Source organism: Lepidochelys kempii, chromosome 7 (genome assembly GCF_965140265.1).
Source record: "Lepidochelys kempii isolate rLepKem1 chromosome 7, rLepKem1.hap2, whole genome shotgun sequence".
NCBI classification, from domain to species: Eukaryota; Metazoa; Chordata; order Testudines; family Cheloniidae; genus Lepidochelys; species Lepidochelys kempii.
In genome coordinates, this window is record NC_133262.1 from 37,426,695 (window position 1) to 37,443,799 (window position 17,105).

At 46.1% G+C, this 17,105-nt stretch overlaps 1 protein-coding gene across 1 annotated transcript in view; it reads right to left on the minus strand.

Annotated features, from left to right (window-relative positions):
• Nucleotides 1-16,836, minus strand: part of LOC140914442 (haloacid dehalogenase-like hydrolase domain-containing 5) — a 49,556-nt gene extending 32,720 nt beyond the window's left edge. The window contains exon 1 of the mRNA XM_073352225.1: nucleotides 16,640-16,836. Within this exon, the coding sequence (XP_073208326.1) occupies nucleotides 16,640-16,777 (138 nt within the window). The 5' untranslated portion in view covers nucleotides 16,778-16,836. The remainder of the gene's footprint in view (nucleotides 1-16,639) is intronic.
• Between the last annotated feature and the right edge of the window lie 269 nt (nucleotides 16,837-17,105).

A 17,105-nucleotide genomic window follows, 5' to 3' on the forward strand; every position in this document is an offset into this window, starting at 1 on the left:
TTAATTTTTTGGCACAGAATTCCCTCAGGAGTATGGATATGTTTTTGTAATATGCCTAGCACAATGAAAGCATGACCCATGACTAGGACTCCTACGCATAACTAATAAAGATACAATTGTTTACCCTCTGATGACGGAACAGGATAACTGCTTCCAAATTCCACCACAATTAATTATCCTATTTCTGGCTAAGGACATTCAGAATGACAGAAATGAGAGGACTTCCTCTGCAAAAGCATTTCTTTTCAGCAAACCTCTAGGGGTGTTTCAACTCCAAAGTGATAAAGTCATAGGAGATAAGAGACTCCAGGTCTTATGAGAGGGGCAGATAATATGCCTCTGGCTCAGGATCCTTTTCCTGCTCAAAGTCTATGGCATCTCTCTGAGGAGAAAGCCCTTTTCTTCCTGCAGCAGAAATCTACGAAGGGATCCAGAGAAGATGAAGTGGCCATCCATTCCCTAAAGAGCTCGAGGTGTTTGGAGAGCTTGACTGGCTAAGTGTGGAAGAGCAACAAAAGCATATGGGGCTTTCCCAGAGGGACATTACAATAGATGAATGAATTGCTGAGAGACACTGTAAGCAAGAGAGCAACCAACTTCCATTCAGACCACTTCAGTTGCACAGAGCACCTTGAATGTTGTCTGATCCTCTGCAAACAGCGTGGGGAGAAATGTCCACAGACCTACCCATGCAGTCAGGAGTCCCATGCTAGATCAGTTTTCCTTGACTAAAAGAAGCCTAGTAAGTAGGTCAAGGTATGGTACGGCAGTTTTCATCAAGTCCTAGAAACCTATACATTCTACAACAGGGGAAGGAAGAACTGGGTTGTTTTCTGAAGAAAATTGGAAGACAATGACTTTAGAATTGAAGCATAACAGCACCCACTCCCTAATTCGTGGTGGGCTGATCTTGGATCAGGAGTCAAAACCTGAGAGACATGCAAAGGTGGAGGGATGAGGTCAACTCCCACAGATGGATAGAAAACTAGCCTACCTACGGACCCTCCTGGTCTACAGACACTGTGTCTTTTCCTCTTAGAAATTGTGGGTTTCCTTCACCTTCTTCTGAGCATCTGGAATTGGCCACTGGTCAAGACAGAATACTGTCCAGTATGGACTGGAATTTTCAGACTGATGAGGGCAGCAGTCCATCTAGTTCAGCATATTATCTCCTACAGTTGACCATAACACAGGCTTGAGAGGAAGGCACAACAAACTCCATAATAGACAGTTATGAAATGCCCATAGGGGAAATGTCTTCCTAATCCATGTCATTGGTTGAGTTAAGCAGGAGAGTTCATCTCTCATTTTTTCTTATCTAAACCAACCATGCACGTTAACTGAGCACAAGTCCATGGGGCCGGACACGCTGCATCCGAGAGTGCTAAAGAAGTTGGCGGATGTGATTCAAGAGCCATTGGCCATTATCTCTGAAAACTTATGGCGATCGGGGGAGGTCCCGGATGACTGGAAAAAGGCTAATGCAGTGCCCATCTTTAAAAAAGGGAGGATCCCAGGAACTACAGGCCAGTCAGCCTCACCTCAGTCCCTGGAAAAATCATGGAGCAGGTCCTCAAGGAATCCATTTTGAAGCACTTAGAGGAGAGGAAAGTGATCAGGAACAGTCCGCATGGATTCACCAAGAGCAAGTCATGCCTGACTAATCTAATTGCCTTTTATGATGAGATAACTGGCTCTGTGGATGAGGGGAAAGCAGTGGACATGTTATTCTTTGACTTTAGCAAAGCTTTCGATACGGTCTCCCACAGTATTCTTGCCAGCAAGTTAAAGAAGTATGGGCTGGATGAATGGACTATAAGGTGGACAGAAAGCTGGCTAGATTGTCGGGTTCAACGGGCAGTGATCAATGGCTCCATGTCTAGTTGGCAGCCAGTATCAAGTGGAGTGCCCCAAGGGTCGGTCCTGGGGCTGGTTTTGTTCAATATCTTCATTAATGATCTAGAGGATGGCGTGGACTGCACTCTCAGCAAGTTTGCAGATGACACTAAACTGTGAGGAGTGGTAGATACACTGGAGGGTAGGGATAGGATACAGAGGGACCTAGACAAATTAGAGGACTGGGCCAAAAGAAATCTGATGAGGTTCAACAAGGACAACTGCAGAGTCCTGCACTTATGACAGAAGAATCCCATGCACTGCTACAGACTAGGGACCAAATGGCTAGGCAGCAGTCCTGCAGAAAAGGACCTAGGGGTTACAGTGGATGAGAAGCTGGATATGAGTCAACAGTGTGCCCTTGTTGCCCAGAAGGCTAATGGCATTTTGGGCTGTACAAGTAGGAGCATTGCCAGCAGATCGAGGGATGTGATCGTTCCCCTCTATTCGGCATTGGTGAGGCCTCATCTGGAGCACTGTGTCCAGTTTTGGACCCCACACTACAAGAAGGATGTGGAAAAATTGGAAAGAGTCCAGCAGAGGGCAAGAAAAATGGTTAGGGGAGTGGAACACATGACTTATGAGGAGATGCTGAGGGAACTGGGATTGTTTAGTCTGCAGAAGAGAAGAATGAGGTGAGATTTGATAGCTGCTTTCAACTACCTGAAAGGGGGTTCCAAAGAGGATGGATCTAGACTGTTCTCACTGGTAGCTGATGACAGAACAAGGAGTAATGGTCTCAAGTTGCAGTGGGGGAGGTTTAGGTTGGATATTAGGAAATATCCACCACTAGGAGGCTGGTGAAGCACTGGAATGTGTTACCTAGAGAGGTGGTGGAATCTCCTTCCTTAGAAGTTTTTAAGGTCAGGCTTGACAACGCCCTGGCTGGGATGATTTAATTGGGGATTGGTCCTGCTTCGAGCAGGGGATTGGACTAGATGACCTTCTGAGGTCCCTTCCAACTCTGATATTCTATGATTCTATGTTCTCATTAGCCATGTAAGTATCTAATCCCTTTTTGAATCCAGTTAAGCACTTGGCACTGCACTTACACAGTACCAAACATTACGATCAGTGGTTTGGTTTTCATTAGATTGTACAGTACATGCCTCTGTATGCTCAGTTATGTAACAGGGCGTTTTGTACGTGAGTGAGGGCCTTCTTTCACTCCTGTAGTAGCAGCACTTCTCAGTGTTCCACCTACACTCCCCATGGGGCCTTGAGGAGGATATTTCACAGCTGTGTTACCATATATCTGGGAGGGCTTGGAAATGTGCAGGACTAGGGTCTCTCCATGAATGTTGTGCATGATGGGACACCATTGGTTTAAAAAAAAAAAAGCCTTAAAAAGGAACTTCTGTGGCAGTCTTATATCCCAACCCCAAGAGCTAAAAGATGAGGATTAGGGCCTTCAAGAATATGGACCTAGAATGGCAAAAAGATTTCTGGTTCAATTTAAGGGGAAACCAAAAGCGTGTTTTAGTTTTTTATATTGCCTGAATCAGTTTAATCATATACATGACATTACCTCTTAAACCTACTGGTCCCCAAGTATAGCATAATGGAAAAAAGCTGCTTAGGAGATCATTTAGGGGTAATAATCCAGAAAGCAAGGAAGAACCCTAAGTAGCTGAGATACAAGGTAGCTCAGGATTCAGGACTCTTGCACAGAGTGAAGTCCTAACCTGCTCCACCTCACAGCTACCAGGAATCTCTCAATCTCCATGCTACTTACCCTCCCTTTGCTACCATTCACTCACACAATCAATCTGAAACAGGCAACTGGAAAGAGGACATCAGGAGTTAGGAAAGCAGTTAAAGCAGAGGACAAAGGACGTCAATGCAGGCAAAAGTAGATGGGGAAGGATGAGAAGCAGAGGATAAACATTGTCAACATTGTGAAATTTAATGAAGATTGCGGTATTCCTCACTGATCTAAGCAGGCATGCATCCGATGAAGTGAGCTGTAGCTCACGAAAGCTTATGCTCAAATAAATTGGTTAGTCTCTAAGGTGCCACAAGTACTCCTTTTCTTTTTGCGAATACAGACTAACACGGCTGTTACTCTGAAACCTAAGCAGTAAGGTTTGTGGAGGAGAATTTCTTGACCTGTTTGTATTTAAATTCTTAACCTTAACACACTATTTTGTATGGAGAATATGCTTATTCTTTCATTGATGTGTAAGAAAGGTATACACTTTAAAGCTCCTGCACAACCAGAGAACAAATCCATACATACTGGAAGAGCACTGATTCCGTGATCTCGCGGAAAGAGCCTTCCCGTGTGAAACAGGAAGTCGGGCGTTCGAATCCCGCGAGTCAGCGAGCCGCTTTGCATTCGCCGGTGCGCGGCCAGCGGCTTACCTTGTGCCTGTGGGAAAACTCCCAGGGCGGGCAGCAATAAAGGCGGCTTTGCTGAAAGCACCAACCAGTTGGATGCACACGCCACAGAGGTAGATGGGTTTGAAGTCACTTTCCATTTTCCCCCCTCCTTTTGGGGGGAGGGAGGGATAGCTCAGTGGTTTGAGCGTTGGCCTGCTAAACCCAGGGTTGTGAGTTCAATCCTTGAGGGGGCCATTTAGGGATTTGGGGCAAAAATTGGGGATTGGTCCTGCTTTGAGCAGGGGTTGGACTAGATGACCTCCTAAGGTCCCTTCCAATCCTGATATTCTATGATTCTATGTTTTTATGGGGGGAGGGATAGCTCAGTGGTTTGAGCATTGGCCTGCTAAACCCAGGGTTGTGAGTTCAATCCTTGAGGGGGCCATTTAGGGATCTGGGGCAAAAATTGGGGATTGGTCCTGCTTTGAGCAGGGGGTTGGACTAGATGACCTCCTGAGGTCCCTTCCAACCCTGATATTCTATGATTCTATGTACTCTGTCAAAAAGAAAAGGAGTACTTGTGGCACCTTAGAGACTAACAAATTTATTTGAGCATAAGCTTTCGAGAGCTACAGCTCACTTCATTGGATGCACTCAGTGGAAAATACAGTGGGGAGATTTATATACACAGAGAACATGAAACAATGGATGTTACCATACACACTGTAAGGAGAGTGATCACTTAAGATGAGCTAATACCAGCAGGAGAGCCGGGGGGGGGGGGCGGTTGGGGGAAAACCTTTTGTAGTGATAATCAAGGTGGGCCATTTCCAGCAGTTGACAAGAACATCTGAGGAACAGTTGCGGGGGGGGGGGGAGGGGGAATAAACATGGGGAAATAGTTTTACTTTGTGTAATGACCCATCCACTCCCAGTCTCTATTCAAGCCTAAGTTAATTGTATCCAGTTTGCAAATTAATTCCAATTCAGCAGTCTCTTGTTGGAGTCTGTTTTTGAAGTTTTTTTTGTTGAAGAATTGTCATTTTTAGGTCTCTAATCGTGTGACCAGAGAGATTGAAGTGTTCTCCGACTGGTTTATGAATGTTATAATTCTTGACATCTGATTTGTGTCCATTTATTCTTTTACGTAGAGACTGTCCAGTTTGACCAATGTACATGGCAGAGGGGCATTGCTGGCACATGATGGCATATATCACATTGGTGGATGTGCAGGTGAACAAGCCTCTGATAGTGTGGCTGATGTGATTAGGCCCTATGATGGCGTCCCCTGTTTGTCAAGTAGATTATTCTTTCAGCAGCCAAGGTAAAAAACCCTTCAGATTGGCTGGATGAAATTACAAGATTTCCAGAGCCTCAAGAGTAAATTTTTTTCAATAATCATCAGGAAAAAGAAACTGACAGGCTGAAGCTAGGTCATGCTACTTACACTCTTCACAAGGCTCAATACACTGTATCATCTTGTAATAACCACCTTCTATTTGTACAGGCAGGCAAAAGAGTAAGGGGGAGGCTTAGGCTGCTGTAATATATTGGCATCTATGAAGTGTTGCCTTCTCTTCCTCTTGAATTTTCTCCCAAGACATACTATTTCCCCAAAATGATACCAGGTGTGAGGATTCTTCAGTTAACTTCTAAATTATTTTGAAATAATGAAAGTTGAAGCAGTTGCTCCTGCAGGGAAGGGGGACCTCTTGCCCAACACCTCATCCTACCAGTCCTAAATTGCCCCTAAACAACATCCCACATCTAGTCTGAATGATTATACAACAGGCCTACTCCCAGACTATCCTACTTTGGGTATGTCTACACTACGGAATAAGGTCGAATTTATAGAAGTCGGTTTTTTAGAAATCGGTTTTATATATTCGAGTGTGTGTCCCCCCACAGAAAATGCTCTAAGTGCATTAAGTGCATTAACTCGGCGGAGCGCTTCCACAGTACGGAGGCTAGAGTCGACTTCCGGAGCGTTGCACTGTGGGTAGCTATCCCACAGTTCCCGCAGTCTCCGCTGCCCATTGGAATTCTGGGTTGAGATCCCAATGCCTGATGGGACTAAAACATTGTCGCGGGTGGTTCTGGGTACATATCGTCAGGCCCCCGTTCCCTCCCTCCCTCCGTGAAAGCAAGGGCAGACAATCATTTCGCGCCTTTTTTCCTGAGTTACCTGTGCAGACGCCATACCACTGCAAGCATGGAGCCCGCTCAGGTAACCGTCACCCTATGTCTCCTGGGTGCTGGCAGACGCGGTACAGCATTGCTACACAGTAGCAGCAACCCCTTGCCTTGTGGCAGCAGACAGTACAGTACGACTGGTAGCCGTCATCGTCATGTCCGAGGTGCTCCTGGTCACCTCTGTGAGGTCAATCAGGAGCGCCTGGGCAGACATGGGCGCAGGGACTAAATTTGGAGTGACTTGACCAGATCATTCTCTTTAGTCCTGCAGTCAGTCCTATTGAACCGTCTTATGGTGAGCGGGCAGGCGATACGGACTGCTAGCAGTCGTACTGTACCATCTTCTGCCGAGCAGCCATGAGATGTGGATGGCATGCAGTCCTTCTGCACTGTCTGCTGACAGCCAAAGATGTAAAAGATAGATGGAGTGGGTCAGAACAAGAAATAGACCAGATTTGTTTTGTACTCATTTGCCTCCTCCCCTGTCTAGGGGACTCATTCCTCTAGATCACACTGCAGTCACTCACAGAGAAGGTGCAGCGAGATAAATCTAGCCATGTATCAATCAGAGGCCAGGCTAACCTCCTTGTTCCAATAAGAACGATAACTTAGGTGCACCATTTCTTATTGGAACCCTCCGTGCAGTCCTGCCTGAAATACTCCTTGATGTACAGGCACCCCCTTTGTTGATTTTAGCTCCCTGAAGCCAACCCTGTAAGCCGTGTCATCAGTCGCCCCTCCCTCCGTCAGAGCAACGGCAGACAATCGTTCCGCACCTTTTTTCTGTGCGGACGCCATACCAAGGCAAGCATGGAGGTCGCTCAGCTCACTTTGGCAATTAGGAGCACATTAAACACCACACGCATTATCCAGCAGTATATGCAGCACCAGAACCTGGCAAAGCGATACCGGGCAAGGAGGCGACGTCAGCGCGGTCACGTGAGTAATCAGGACATGGACACAGATTTCTCTGAAAGCATGGGCCCTGCCAATGCATGCATCATGGTGCTAATGGGGCAGGTTCATGCTGTGGAACGCCGATTCTGGGCTCGGGAAACAAGCACAGACTGGTGGGACCACATAGTGTTGCAGGTCTGGGACGATTCCCAGTGGCTGCGAAACTTTCGCATGCGTAAGGGCACTTTCGTGGAACTTTGTGACTTGCTTTCCCCTGCCCTGAAGCGCATGAATACCAAGATGAGAGCAGCCCTCACAGTTGAGAAGCGAGTGGCGATAGCCCTGTGGAAGCTTCAACGCCAGACAGCTACCGGTCAGTTGGGAATCAATTTGGAGTGGGCAAATCTACTGTGGGGGCTGCTGTGATGCAAGTAGCCCACGCAATCAAAGATCTGCTGATATCAAGGGTAGTGACCCTGGGAAATGTGCAGGTCATAGTGGATGGCTTTGCTGCAATGGGATTCCCTAACTGTGGTGGGGCTATAGACGGAACCCATATCCCTATCTTGGCACCGGAGCACCAAGCCGCCGAGTACATAAACCGCAAGGGGTACTTTTCGATAGTGCTGCAAGCTCTGGTGGATCACAAGGGACGTTTCACCAACATCAACGTGGGATGGCCGGGAAAGGTGCATGACGCTCACATCTTCAGGAACTCTGGTCTGTTTCAAAAGCTGCAGGAAGGGACTTTATTCCCAGACCAGAAAATAACTGTTGGGGATGTTGAAATGCCTATATGTATCCTTGGGGACCCAGCCTACCCCTTAATGCCATGGCTCATGAAGCCGTACACAGGCAGCCTGGACAGTAGTCAGGAGCTGTTCAACTACAGGCTGAGCAAGTGCAGAATGGTGGTAGAATGTGCATTTGGACGTTTAAAGGCGCGCTGGCGCAGTTTACTGACTCGCTTAGACCTCAGCGAAACCAATATTCCCACTGTTATTACTGCTTGCTGTGTGCTCCACAATATCTGTGAGAGTAAGGGGGAGACATTTATGGCGGGGTGGGAGGTTGAGGCAAATCGCCTGGCTGCTGGTTACGTGCAGCCAGACACCAGGACGGTTAGAAGAGCACAGGAGGGCGCGGTACGCATCAGAGAAGCTTTGAAAACCAGTTTCATGACTGGCCAGGCTACGGTGTGAAAGTTCTGTTTGTTTCTCCATGATGAAACCCCCCGCCCCTTGGTTCTCTCTACTTCCCTGTAAGCTAACCACCCGCCCCTCCTCCCTTCAATCACCACTTGCAGAGGCAATGAAGTCATTGTTGCTTCACATTCATGCATTCTTTATTCATTCATCACACAAATAGGGGGATGACTACCAAGGTAGCCCAGGAGGGGTGGTGGAGGAGGGAAGGAAAATGCCACACAGCACTTTAAAAGGTCACAACTTTAAAATTTATTGAATGACAGCCTTCTTTTTTTTGGGCAATCCTCTGTGGTGGAGTGGCTGGTTGGCCGGAGGCCCCCCCACCGCGTTCTTGGGCGTCTGGGTGTGGAGGCTATGGAACTTGGGGAGGAGGGCGGTTGGTTACAGAGGGGCAGCAGTGGCAGTCTGTGCTCCAGCTGCCTTTGCTGCAGCTCAACCATACACTGGAGCATACTGGTTTGGTCCTGCAGCAGCCTCAGCATTGAATCCTGCCTCCTCTCATCACGCTGCCGCCACATTTGAGCTTCAGCCCTGTCTTCAGCCCGCCACTTACTCTCTTCAGCCCGCCACCTCTCCTCCCGGTCATTTTGTGCTTTCCTGCACTCTGACATTATTTGCCTCCACGCATTCGTCTGTGCTCTGTCAGTGTGGGAGGACAGCATGAGCTCGGAGAACATTTCATCGCGAGTGCGTTTTTTTTTTCTTTCTAAGCTTCACTAGCCTCTGGGAAGGAGAAGATCCTGTGATCATTGAAACACATGCAGCTGGTGGAGAAAAAAAAAGGGACAGCGGTATTTAAAAAGACACATTTTATAAAACAGTGGCTACAGTCTTTCAGGGTAAACCTTGCTGTTAACATTACATACATAGCACATGTGCTTTCATTACAAGGTCGCATTTTGCCTCCTCCCACCGCGTGACTACCCCCTCAACCTTCCCCCCTCCCTGTGGCTAACAGCGGGGAACATTTCTGTTTAGCCACAGGCAAACAGCCCAGCAGGAATGGGCTCCTCTGAGTGTCCCCTGAAGAAAAGCACTCTATTTCAACCAGGCGACCATGAATTATATCTCACTCTCCTGAGGATAACACAGAGAGATAAAGAACGGATGTTGTTTGAATGCCAGCAAACATACACTGCAATGCTGTGTTCTACAATGTTTCCCGAGTAAGTGTTACTGGCCTGGAGTGGTAAAGTGTCCTACCATGAAGGACGCAATAAGGCTGCCCTCCCCAGAAACCTTTTGCAAAGGCTTTAGGACTACATCTAGGAGAACCGCAAATGCAAGGGCAAAGTAATCCTTTCACATGCTTGCTTTTAAACCATGTATAGTATTTTAAAAGGTACACTCACCAGAGGTCCCTTCTCCGCCTGCTGGGTCCAGGAGGCAGCCTTGGGTGGGTTTGGGGGGTACTGGCTCCAGGTCTAGGGTGAGAAACAGTTCCTGGCTGTCGGGAAAACCGGTTTCTCCGCTTGCTTGCTGTGAGCTATCTACAACCTCCTCCTCATCATCATCTTCTTCGTCCCCAAAACCTGCTTCCGTATTGCCTCCATTTCCATTGAAGGAGTCAAACAACACGGCTGGGGTAGTGGTGGCTGAACCCCCTAAAATGGCATGCAGCTCATCATAGAAGCGGCATGTTTGGGGCTCTGACCCAGAGCGGCTGTTCGCCTCTCTGGTTTTCTGGTAGGCTTGCCTCAGCTCCTTCAGTTTCACGCGGCACTGCTTCGGGTCCCTGTTATGGCCTCTGTCCTTCATGCCCTGGGAGATTTTCACAAAGGTTTTGGCATTTCGAAAACTGGAACGGAGTTCTGATAGCACGGATTCCTCTCCCCAAACAGCGATCAGATCCCGTACCTCCCGTTCGGTCCATGCTGGAGCTCTTTTGCGATTCTGGGACTCCATCATGGTCACCTGTGCTGATGAGCTCTGCATGGTCACCTGCAGCTTGCCACGCTGGCCAAACAGGAAATGAGATTCAAAAGTTCGCGGTTCTTTTCCTGTCTACCTGGCCAGTGCATCTGAGTTGAGAGTGCTGTCCAGAGCGGTCATCATGGAGCACTCTGGGATAGCTCCCGGAGGCCAATACCATCGAATTGTGTCCACAGTACCCCAAATTCGAGCCGCCAACGTCGATTTAAGCGCTAATCCACTTGTCAGGGGTGGAGTAAGGAAATCGATTTTAAGAGCCCTTTAAGTCGAAATAAAGGGCTTCATTGTGTGGACGGGTGCAGGTTTACATCGATTTAAGGCTGCTAAATTCTACCTAAAGTCCTAGTGTAGACCAGGGCATATTGAAATGAAGGTAAGTGAAGGAATTCCTTGTCACAGCACAGGCAAGAATTGTTAAGCTAAGTGCAAGCTCAAAGTTTGTTTTTAAAAAAAAAAACTGCTGAAACCACAAGCACCTCTTTTTGCATGACCCAAAGATTGACTCTCCATAATTTCAAAACCTACTTTGTTGTATCAAATTGAAAGTTAATTCAGATCCAGAACTGGATTAACTTTCACAAGGGCTGCAAACAGCTCGCAACAGAATTCTAGAGATTTTGTGGATTTAGGTTCTCTCTGTAGATTTTGCTGTAATCACCAGACTCTAAAGAAAATGAAGTCCAGTCCTCTGGGTTTGCAGAAACTGATTCCCTGCTGTCAAAAACTAACAGCCTTAGAGGGAAAAAATGCCCACTTTAATTTCAGTATACTGATAACTGCAACATTTCACCGAGCAAATGCCAATATTTGATTTAAAAACCGGTTTGGCAAAAGCACCCTGCTTGAGTAATTACTTCCTTAATTACAAGAAACAACACTTAGCCTGTAAATTAGTACTCTTCAAAGTGCATATTCTCCAGGATCATACAAGTAGACTTCCTCAAAGCACTTTAATATGCTTTAACTTGCAGGGGGGGTTTTGGCAAATCAATCACCGTACAAGTGTTGGCATGAGATAAAGATAGTAATGTTGCAATCTTTAATACATCAACATGTCAAACATTTTACAAGTGAAATCATTGACAAATGTGCCTACCGAACAAGATTAAAAAGGGAAAGGGAAGAATGGGGAAGATCAGTTTTAAAGCAAAGAATTTTGATTTATTCAAAGTTAGATTTTGCTGTTTAAGCAGCCTGCTGCTAATTACACAGAAAGAGCATATATAAAAGTACTGAATATTCAAGACTGTAAAACTATAAAACGTATGAGTTTAATTTTTTCTTTACAAAACACAAGAACTCTCTCCTGACAATGTCTACTTCATCAAGCAATGCTATGAGAATGAGGGGAAATGCAGACTATGATACTCAAACAGCATGAGAAAATGTAAGTACAATTCTTAGTTTCTTCCTTTTGTTTGCAAGATCAAGTGAACGATGCAAAAACAGACTGCACTGTCATAAGACTGGCACACAGAAGCCTGCTTTATTAGCAAATCCTTAATCTATTCATTAGATTGGTTGCCAAACCTCATGATAGATTTTTAGGAAGCTTTAGACAATCACTGGTTTATGACAGGTAGAACTATAGCAGCTCATCAGTGGATGAAAATGGCTATTCCTTCAGGAGGGAAGACTCACCGACTGTGGCAATTGACAAGGGAAAAGAAAATTATATTTTTGACTTAAGGAACATACTTAAAATAAATTAGGCTCAAGACTTTAAAAGTGAATTATATTGCAGCTGAAGCACTGATCTTCTCCGAGTACGCTGATGACAACAGGAGCACAGTTGACTAAGCACAACCTACTTAATGTTATGGTTACCGGAGGAGTTGATTTGAGCCATTTTATACAGCATTTAAAAACCAGTGTTTCCTCTGAAGACTCAAATTAGCTGCTGGAGTTGGTAACACCGATGGTTCAATCTGTAACACGCTTCTTTCTTAATCCCAGTTCTGCTCCAAAACATTGAAGATTAGACTGAAAAGTTTTTTGGCTGAAGGCTGCTTCTGGCTACACACCCAAATATAGCCTCTCTTCATGCCTTCCTCAGCTCATTAACTAATACATTTCAACAAGTGTACAGTATGGTCCTGACAACTCATTTAAAGACTGAAATTTCAAAGAGGCACCAGTTTCTTTTGCTTTGTTTTGAGGGGCCTCTAAAGCAGGGATTCTCACAACAAAATTTTTGGTGGCCTCAGAGTGCAGCCACCAACTCGTGCTGGTGGCTGTGCTGACAATTTTTCCTAAAATTCTTAATTAACTTTGGAAAAACAAACAAATATGCATATATACATGTCCAAAGCATTGTAATTTATTTATGTAGGGTTTTATTTCAGACTCAGTAATAAAAATAATGTACAGTGGTCTCTATTCTTTACTGGACCTAAACAGAATAGAAACACAAATAGGGTGCTTTGCATGTTCTTGTTTTTTTGTTGTTGTGCCTTTTGCTTTTTTGGTTGCTTTTTTTTAAAAAAAAAAAACTTGCTAGATAGTAAGTCTGCTGCTGTGAAGAGAGATATTCACCAGCTGCCTATACCTCCAGTGTTTGTTTCTTCAAAGGGGGGCAAGGCCCAACCCCCACTGCTCCCCCTGGAGAGGGGCCACTGCTCTCTTCCCCCCTCCCCACCCAATCACAGCCCAAGAGGCTGTGGCTGCAAGAAAAGCCCCTGGTGGCCCCAGTGGCCGCATTTGAGAAACGTAGCTCTAAAGATAGTTAGTGAATGCGAAGTAGATAGCAATTCAAATTTTCATCTCGGTGTCTAATGGTTTTCTAGATCCCTTAGCCTCAACTACACTGGCAATATTCTTAAATCTCCTGCCATTGCACTAACATTAGTACAGTTCCACCAGTGACAGCAAAAAGTTCATGAAAAATGCCCATGCAGACACAATCATGATAGCAAAACTATCTACTAGCTTTACTAAACTACATAGACTACTTCTTTCCTACTTCTCTGCCCCATCCATCTACTCAGCAGTCCTGACCATTCACTACCCGCTTCTAATATTGACTGACCTGCTCTATCTCCTCCCCATTATGTTGAAAAAGGATATAACCACTTGCTTTGTATTTCCCCATCTCACCGATCTGTAAGTCGCTGAATCATTTCCTCTCACTACTGTTTTAAGACTTTCACTCTCTATAACTTAAGAGTGACTGTGTTAAGCACAGGGTATAAAAGCAAGATCTATGTAAGCAAACAGAAGGAAAAATGAAGATAAAATATCAAACGATTTAAATTAAATGTTTTGGAAGGAGAGCAGGGGTATTGCCTTGAAATGTATGGCAACTTGTAGGGTCAAAATTTGAAAACCCCTTGTACTATACAGAACATCGACGCCTTGTAGAGCAGCATTCCACAGTTACAAGTTTCAGTTAAGTTTCCATTATAAGCATGATTTTTCTGCCCTCCATCGCCAACTAAAAAAAAGAACAGCCTCAAAACAGAGCTGGATCAAGGTAGATTTTCTTCTTCAGATATCTGAAGTGATTAGAAGGTGAGAGTTCCAAATCATAAAACTTCAGAAATAGAGATGACTGAATTCCAAAAATGACTTTTTTTAAAACCAATTTTCAGCATGACAGAAAATAGGAGAGTGATGACTAAATTAATTGCATTAAGCTTGTTGAGATCTAGCACACAGCATAAAAATTATCTGATCTAAAGTCTAATTTCGTAAGTCAATATTTTAAATAGGAGCTTCAGTGTGGTCCATCAGGCACTGGTGAGCTACTTTTGCTGGTCAGCGCCACAGACCAGATCAAGAAAAAGGTGGCAGCTGGAGAAGGAGCTCTTCATTTCCTCGGTCTCCTGTACACAGCTTATCTTCCTCACCCAACCCCAAAATCCCTTAATTCCCCAGTTTCCCCATCCCCCGCCCCCAGGAAGTAACAAAGCAATTCCTATAAATGTCTGTCAATGAACAAATACTCTTATGGCACAATTTAAAAATTAAATAATTACAAACAGAAATCCACTGAAAGGTCACATTTCTAGCTTAGGTACCAGAAGCTGAAGGCAATGTTAAAACAAAAAATATTTGCTGAGGTGCTCATCCACATCATCTCCTCTTCCCTTGATGACTGTCCCTTCTTCATGACCTCCAAGGGTCTCAGTTGGGCAGACCACTGTCACCTACCCTGTTTCCTTGGTATACGCGGAAAATGTCAGCCTACCCTCAATCTTTCCTGTCAGTCAGTTCAAAACCATACTTTACAAAATATCTGAGTTGCTTGAACCTTTCTGTAGCTCTGTCCTATCACCTTTCCATCTATTTTCAAATCCTGAGTGAATTTTTTTTTCAGTTTTGTCTCACTCTTCACATCTGCTTTTTTTAAATTTTAACTATTTACATTCTCTAAATATTGTATTGTGGTACATTTATATTTAGAACACTTAATAATCTGATTAAATTGGCTTTTTAAAGACTTTCATGTGTATCTGGGAATTAAATAGCCACCAGTGCCCCTACGCTGCTAACTTACTGACATGCACACACCTATGCAGTACCAGATGCATTCAGATGCAAGATCAACATCAAGAAGAGCCAAAGAAAAAACTAACAATACAGTCCGGAGATGATGACAGGCAGAAGTCTACTCACCTGCCTATTACCCATCACAATAAAAAAATAAAACCCTAATACTTCACTCTTCTGGCCAAAAATAAAAAGCCAAACACACCATTTCTTACCCTTAGTATATATAGTTTTGCAAGATGGCACTAATTAGTGAGCTTTCACATATTTTGAAACAGTACAATTTTGGACCAATGCTCAAGAAATATGTCCGGTTTTGTTTTTTTTTAAAAGCCTATTTGTACTGGTAACAACCAAGTCCTCACCACTGAAACTGTGATTGTATAACAGATGGATCAAAGACTATAGCCAGACAGCATACATTCTACCTCAGATTTTGAACAAGAACATATTTTGTTCAGCGTTCTAAAACAAGTTCCACTGCAGCTCACAGTAGGATTTTGGAGACAACTTCCATTTATTATTACATTTAAGCCATAATGAATCTGTACAAAAATCTGACACTATTCACTTACCTACCACCAGGCTAATAGTTACTGGGCAGGAGGGAGGGGCAGAGGGGTGATTTCCACTGTGTAAGCCTGTTTATATACAATAGCATAACATTATTGTTTGGCATCATACTGGAAGATCAGACTGTGAACGTTTGCAAAGAAGACTCTCTCAAGTACTTACATTTCACTTCCACATATCTGTGTTTGAACAGGAGTACATCTCTCAGTTTTCCAAGTGTTTCCATGAATCTTTTGAGTACTAGAACTATTTTGCTTTGCAATTCTTACTCCCTGGATATTTATGGACCACAAAGTAGTACAACAGAAAATGTTCTCATTAGTGTAATTACTATATAAACAATTCGTTATTGTCCATCAATTTCATGGTTACAAAGATTATTAGAATATTCCTGTTGCTTGAAAATTACATTTTTACTTTAGCAGCACTTGACAATAGATGCTTAATAGCTTTGCGAATCCATAACCGATACCAACCCTATCAAGAAGGCACTAGCAAAGAGGATTTCCGTTGTTCTTGCATATCAGCTACTCACATTAACTTCAGTCTACTATCTATGCACATAATTACACCGTCCAGCAATATATACCCGTGAGGCACTATCCCAAAGCTTCACGAACATACATAGTGCCTGACAACACCAGTATGAATCATTACAGTCTTATAGCCACAGGACAGAGCTGCTCACCCACATGACAGCGTGCCAAAAGAGAAGAAACCCTCCAGACACTTGCGCACCCCACGAGCATCCCTGTTCTCGGGACGGTGTCAAACCTCAGCGGGGACAGGCGACACGGCCACGGCCAGCTCGGATTCGAGCGGCTTCGGTTTCACTCCGGTTCCCTTCCGAGCCATGATAAAGCGCAGCCGGGGGGTATGGGGCAGAGCTGGCCCGTGCACCCTCCCGGCCACCGCTCAGCTGCGCGGGGATCGCCCGGCTCCATGCGCTCAGCCGGTGGGAGCTAGAAGAGCTCCCCGCCCCCGACCCGGCTCCCCCGGGCGATGCTGCCGCCTGTCCCCGCGCCACGAGCCCTCTGCCCCGGGGTGCGGAGGCGGCTGCTCCCCGCGCCTCGACGCCGCACCCAGCTCCGCACCAGGGGCGCCCCGGAGCCCTGCACCCCGGTTACCTTGGTGCCGCCTCCGCTCTCCCCGGGGGGTGGCGCGGCGAGGCCGGCGGCGGCGGCGTTGCAGAGCCCGCGGAGTCCCGTGGGCCCGGCCGGCCGCCCCCCGAGCCAGCTGCGGAGCAGCGGCAGCCCCCTCCGCATGGCCCCAAGAGCGCGCGGGGCCCACAGCCCGCCCGGCCCTGCCGAAGAGCCGCGGCAGCGGCCGGTGCAGCGAACTCGGTCCCCTAGCCCCGCCCCCCCACACGCCGCCGCCAAGGGGCGGAGCCTGTAACCGCCCCCCTCCCTCCCTCGACGCCGCCGGCAACCCCGCCGGGGTCACGCCCCCTAGCTCCACCCACAGGGGAGGTGGGCTCCACCTTGGATCCTGTCAGGAGCCGACCCTGCCCCACAGCTGAGGGGTAGGGAGAGTTGTGCTGCCAGGGGGCCCAGTCCCTCCATGCACCTAGCTCAGGGTGGGTGCCACCCCGCC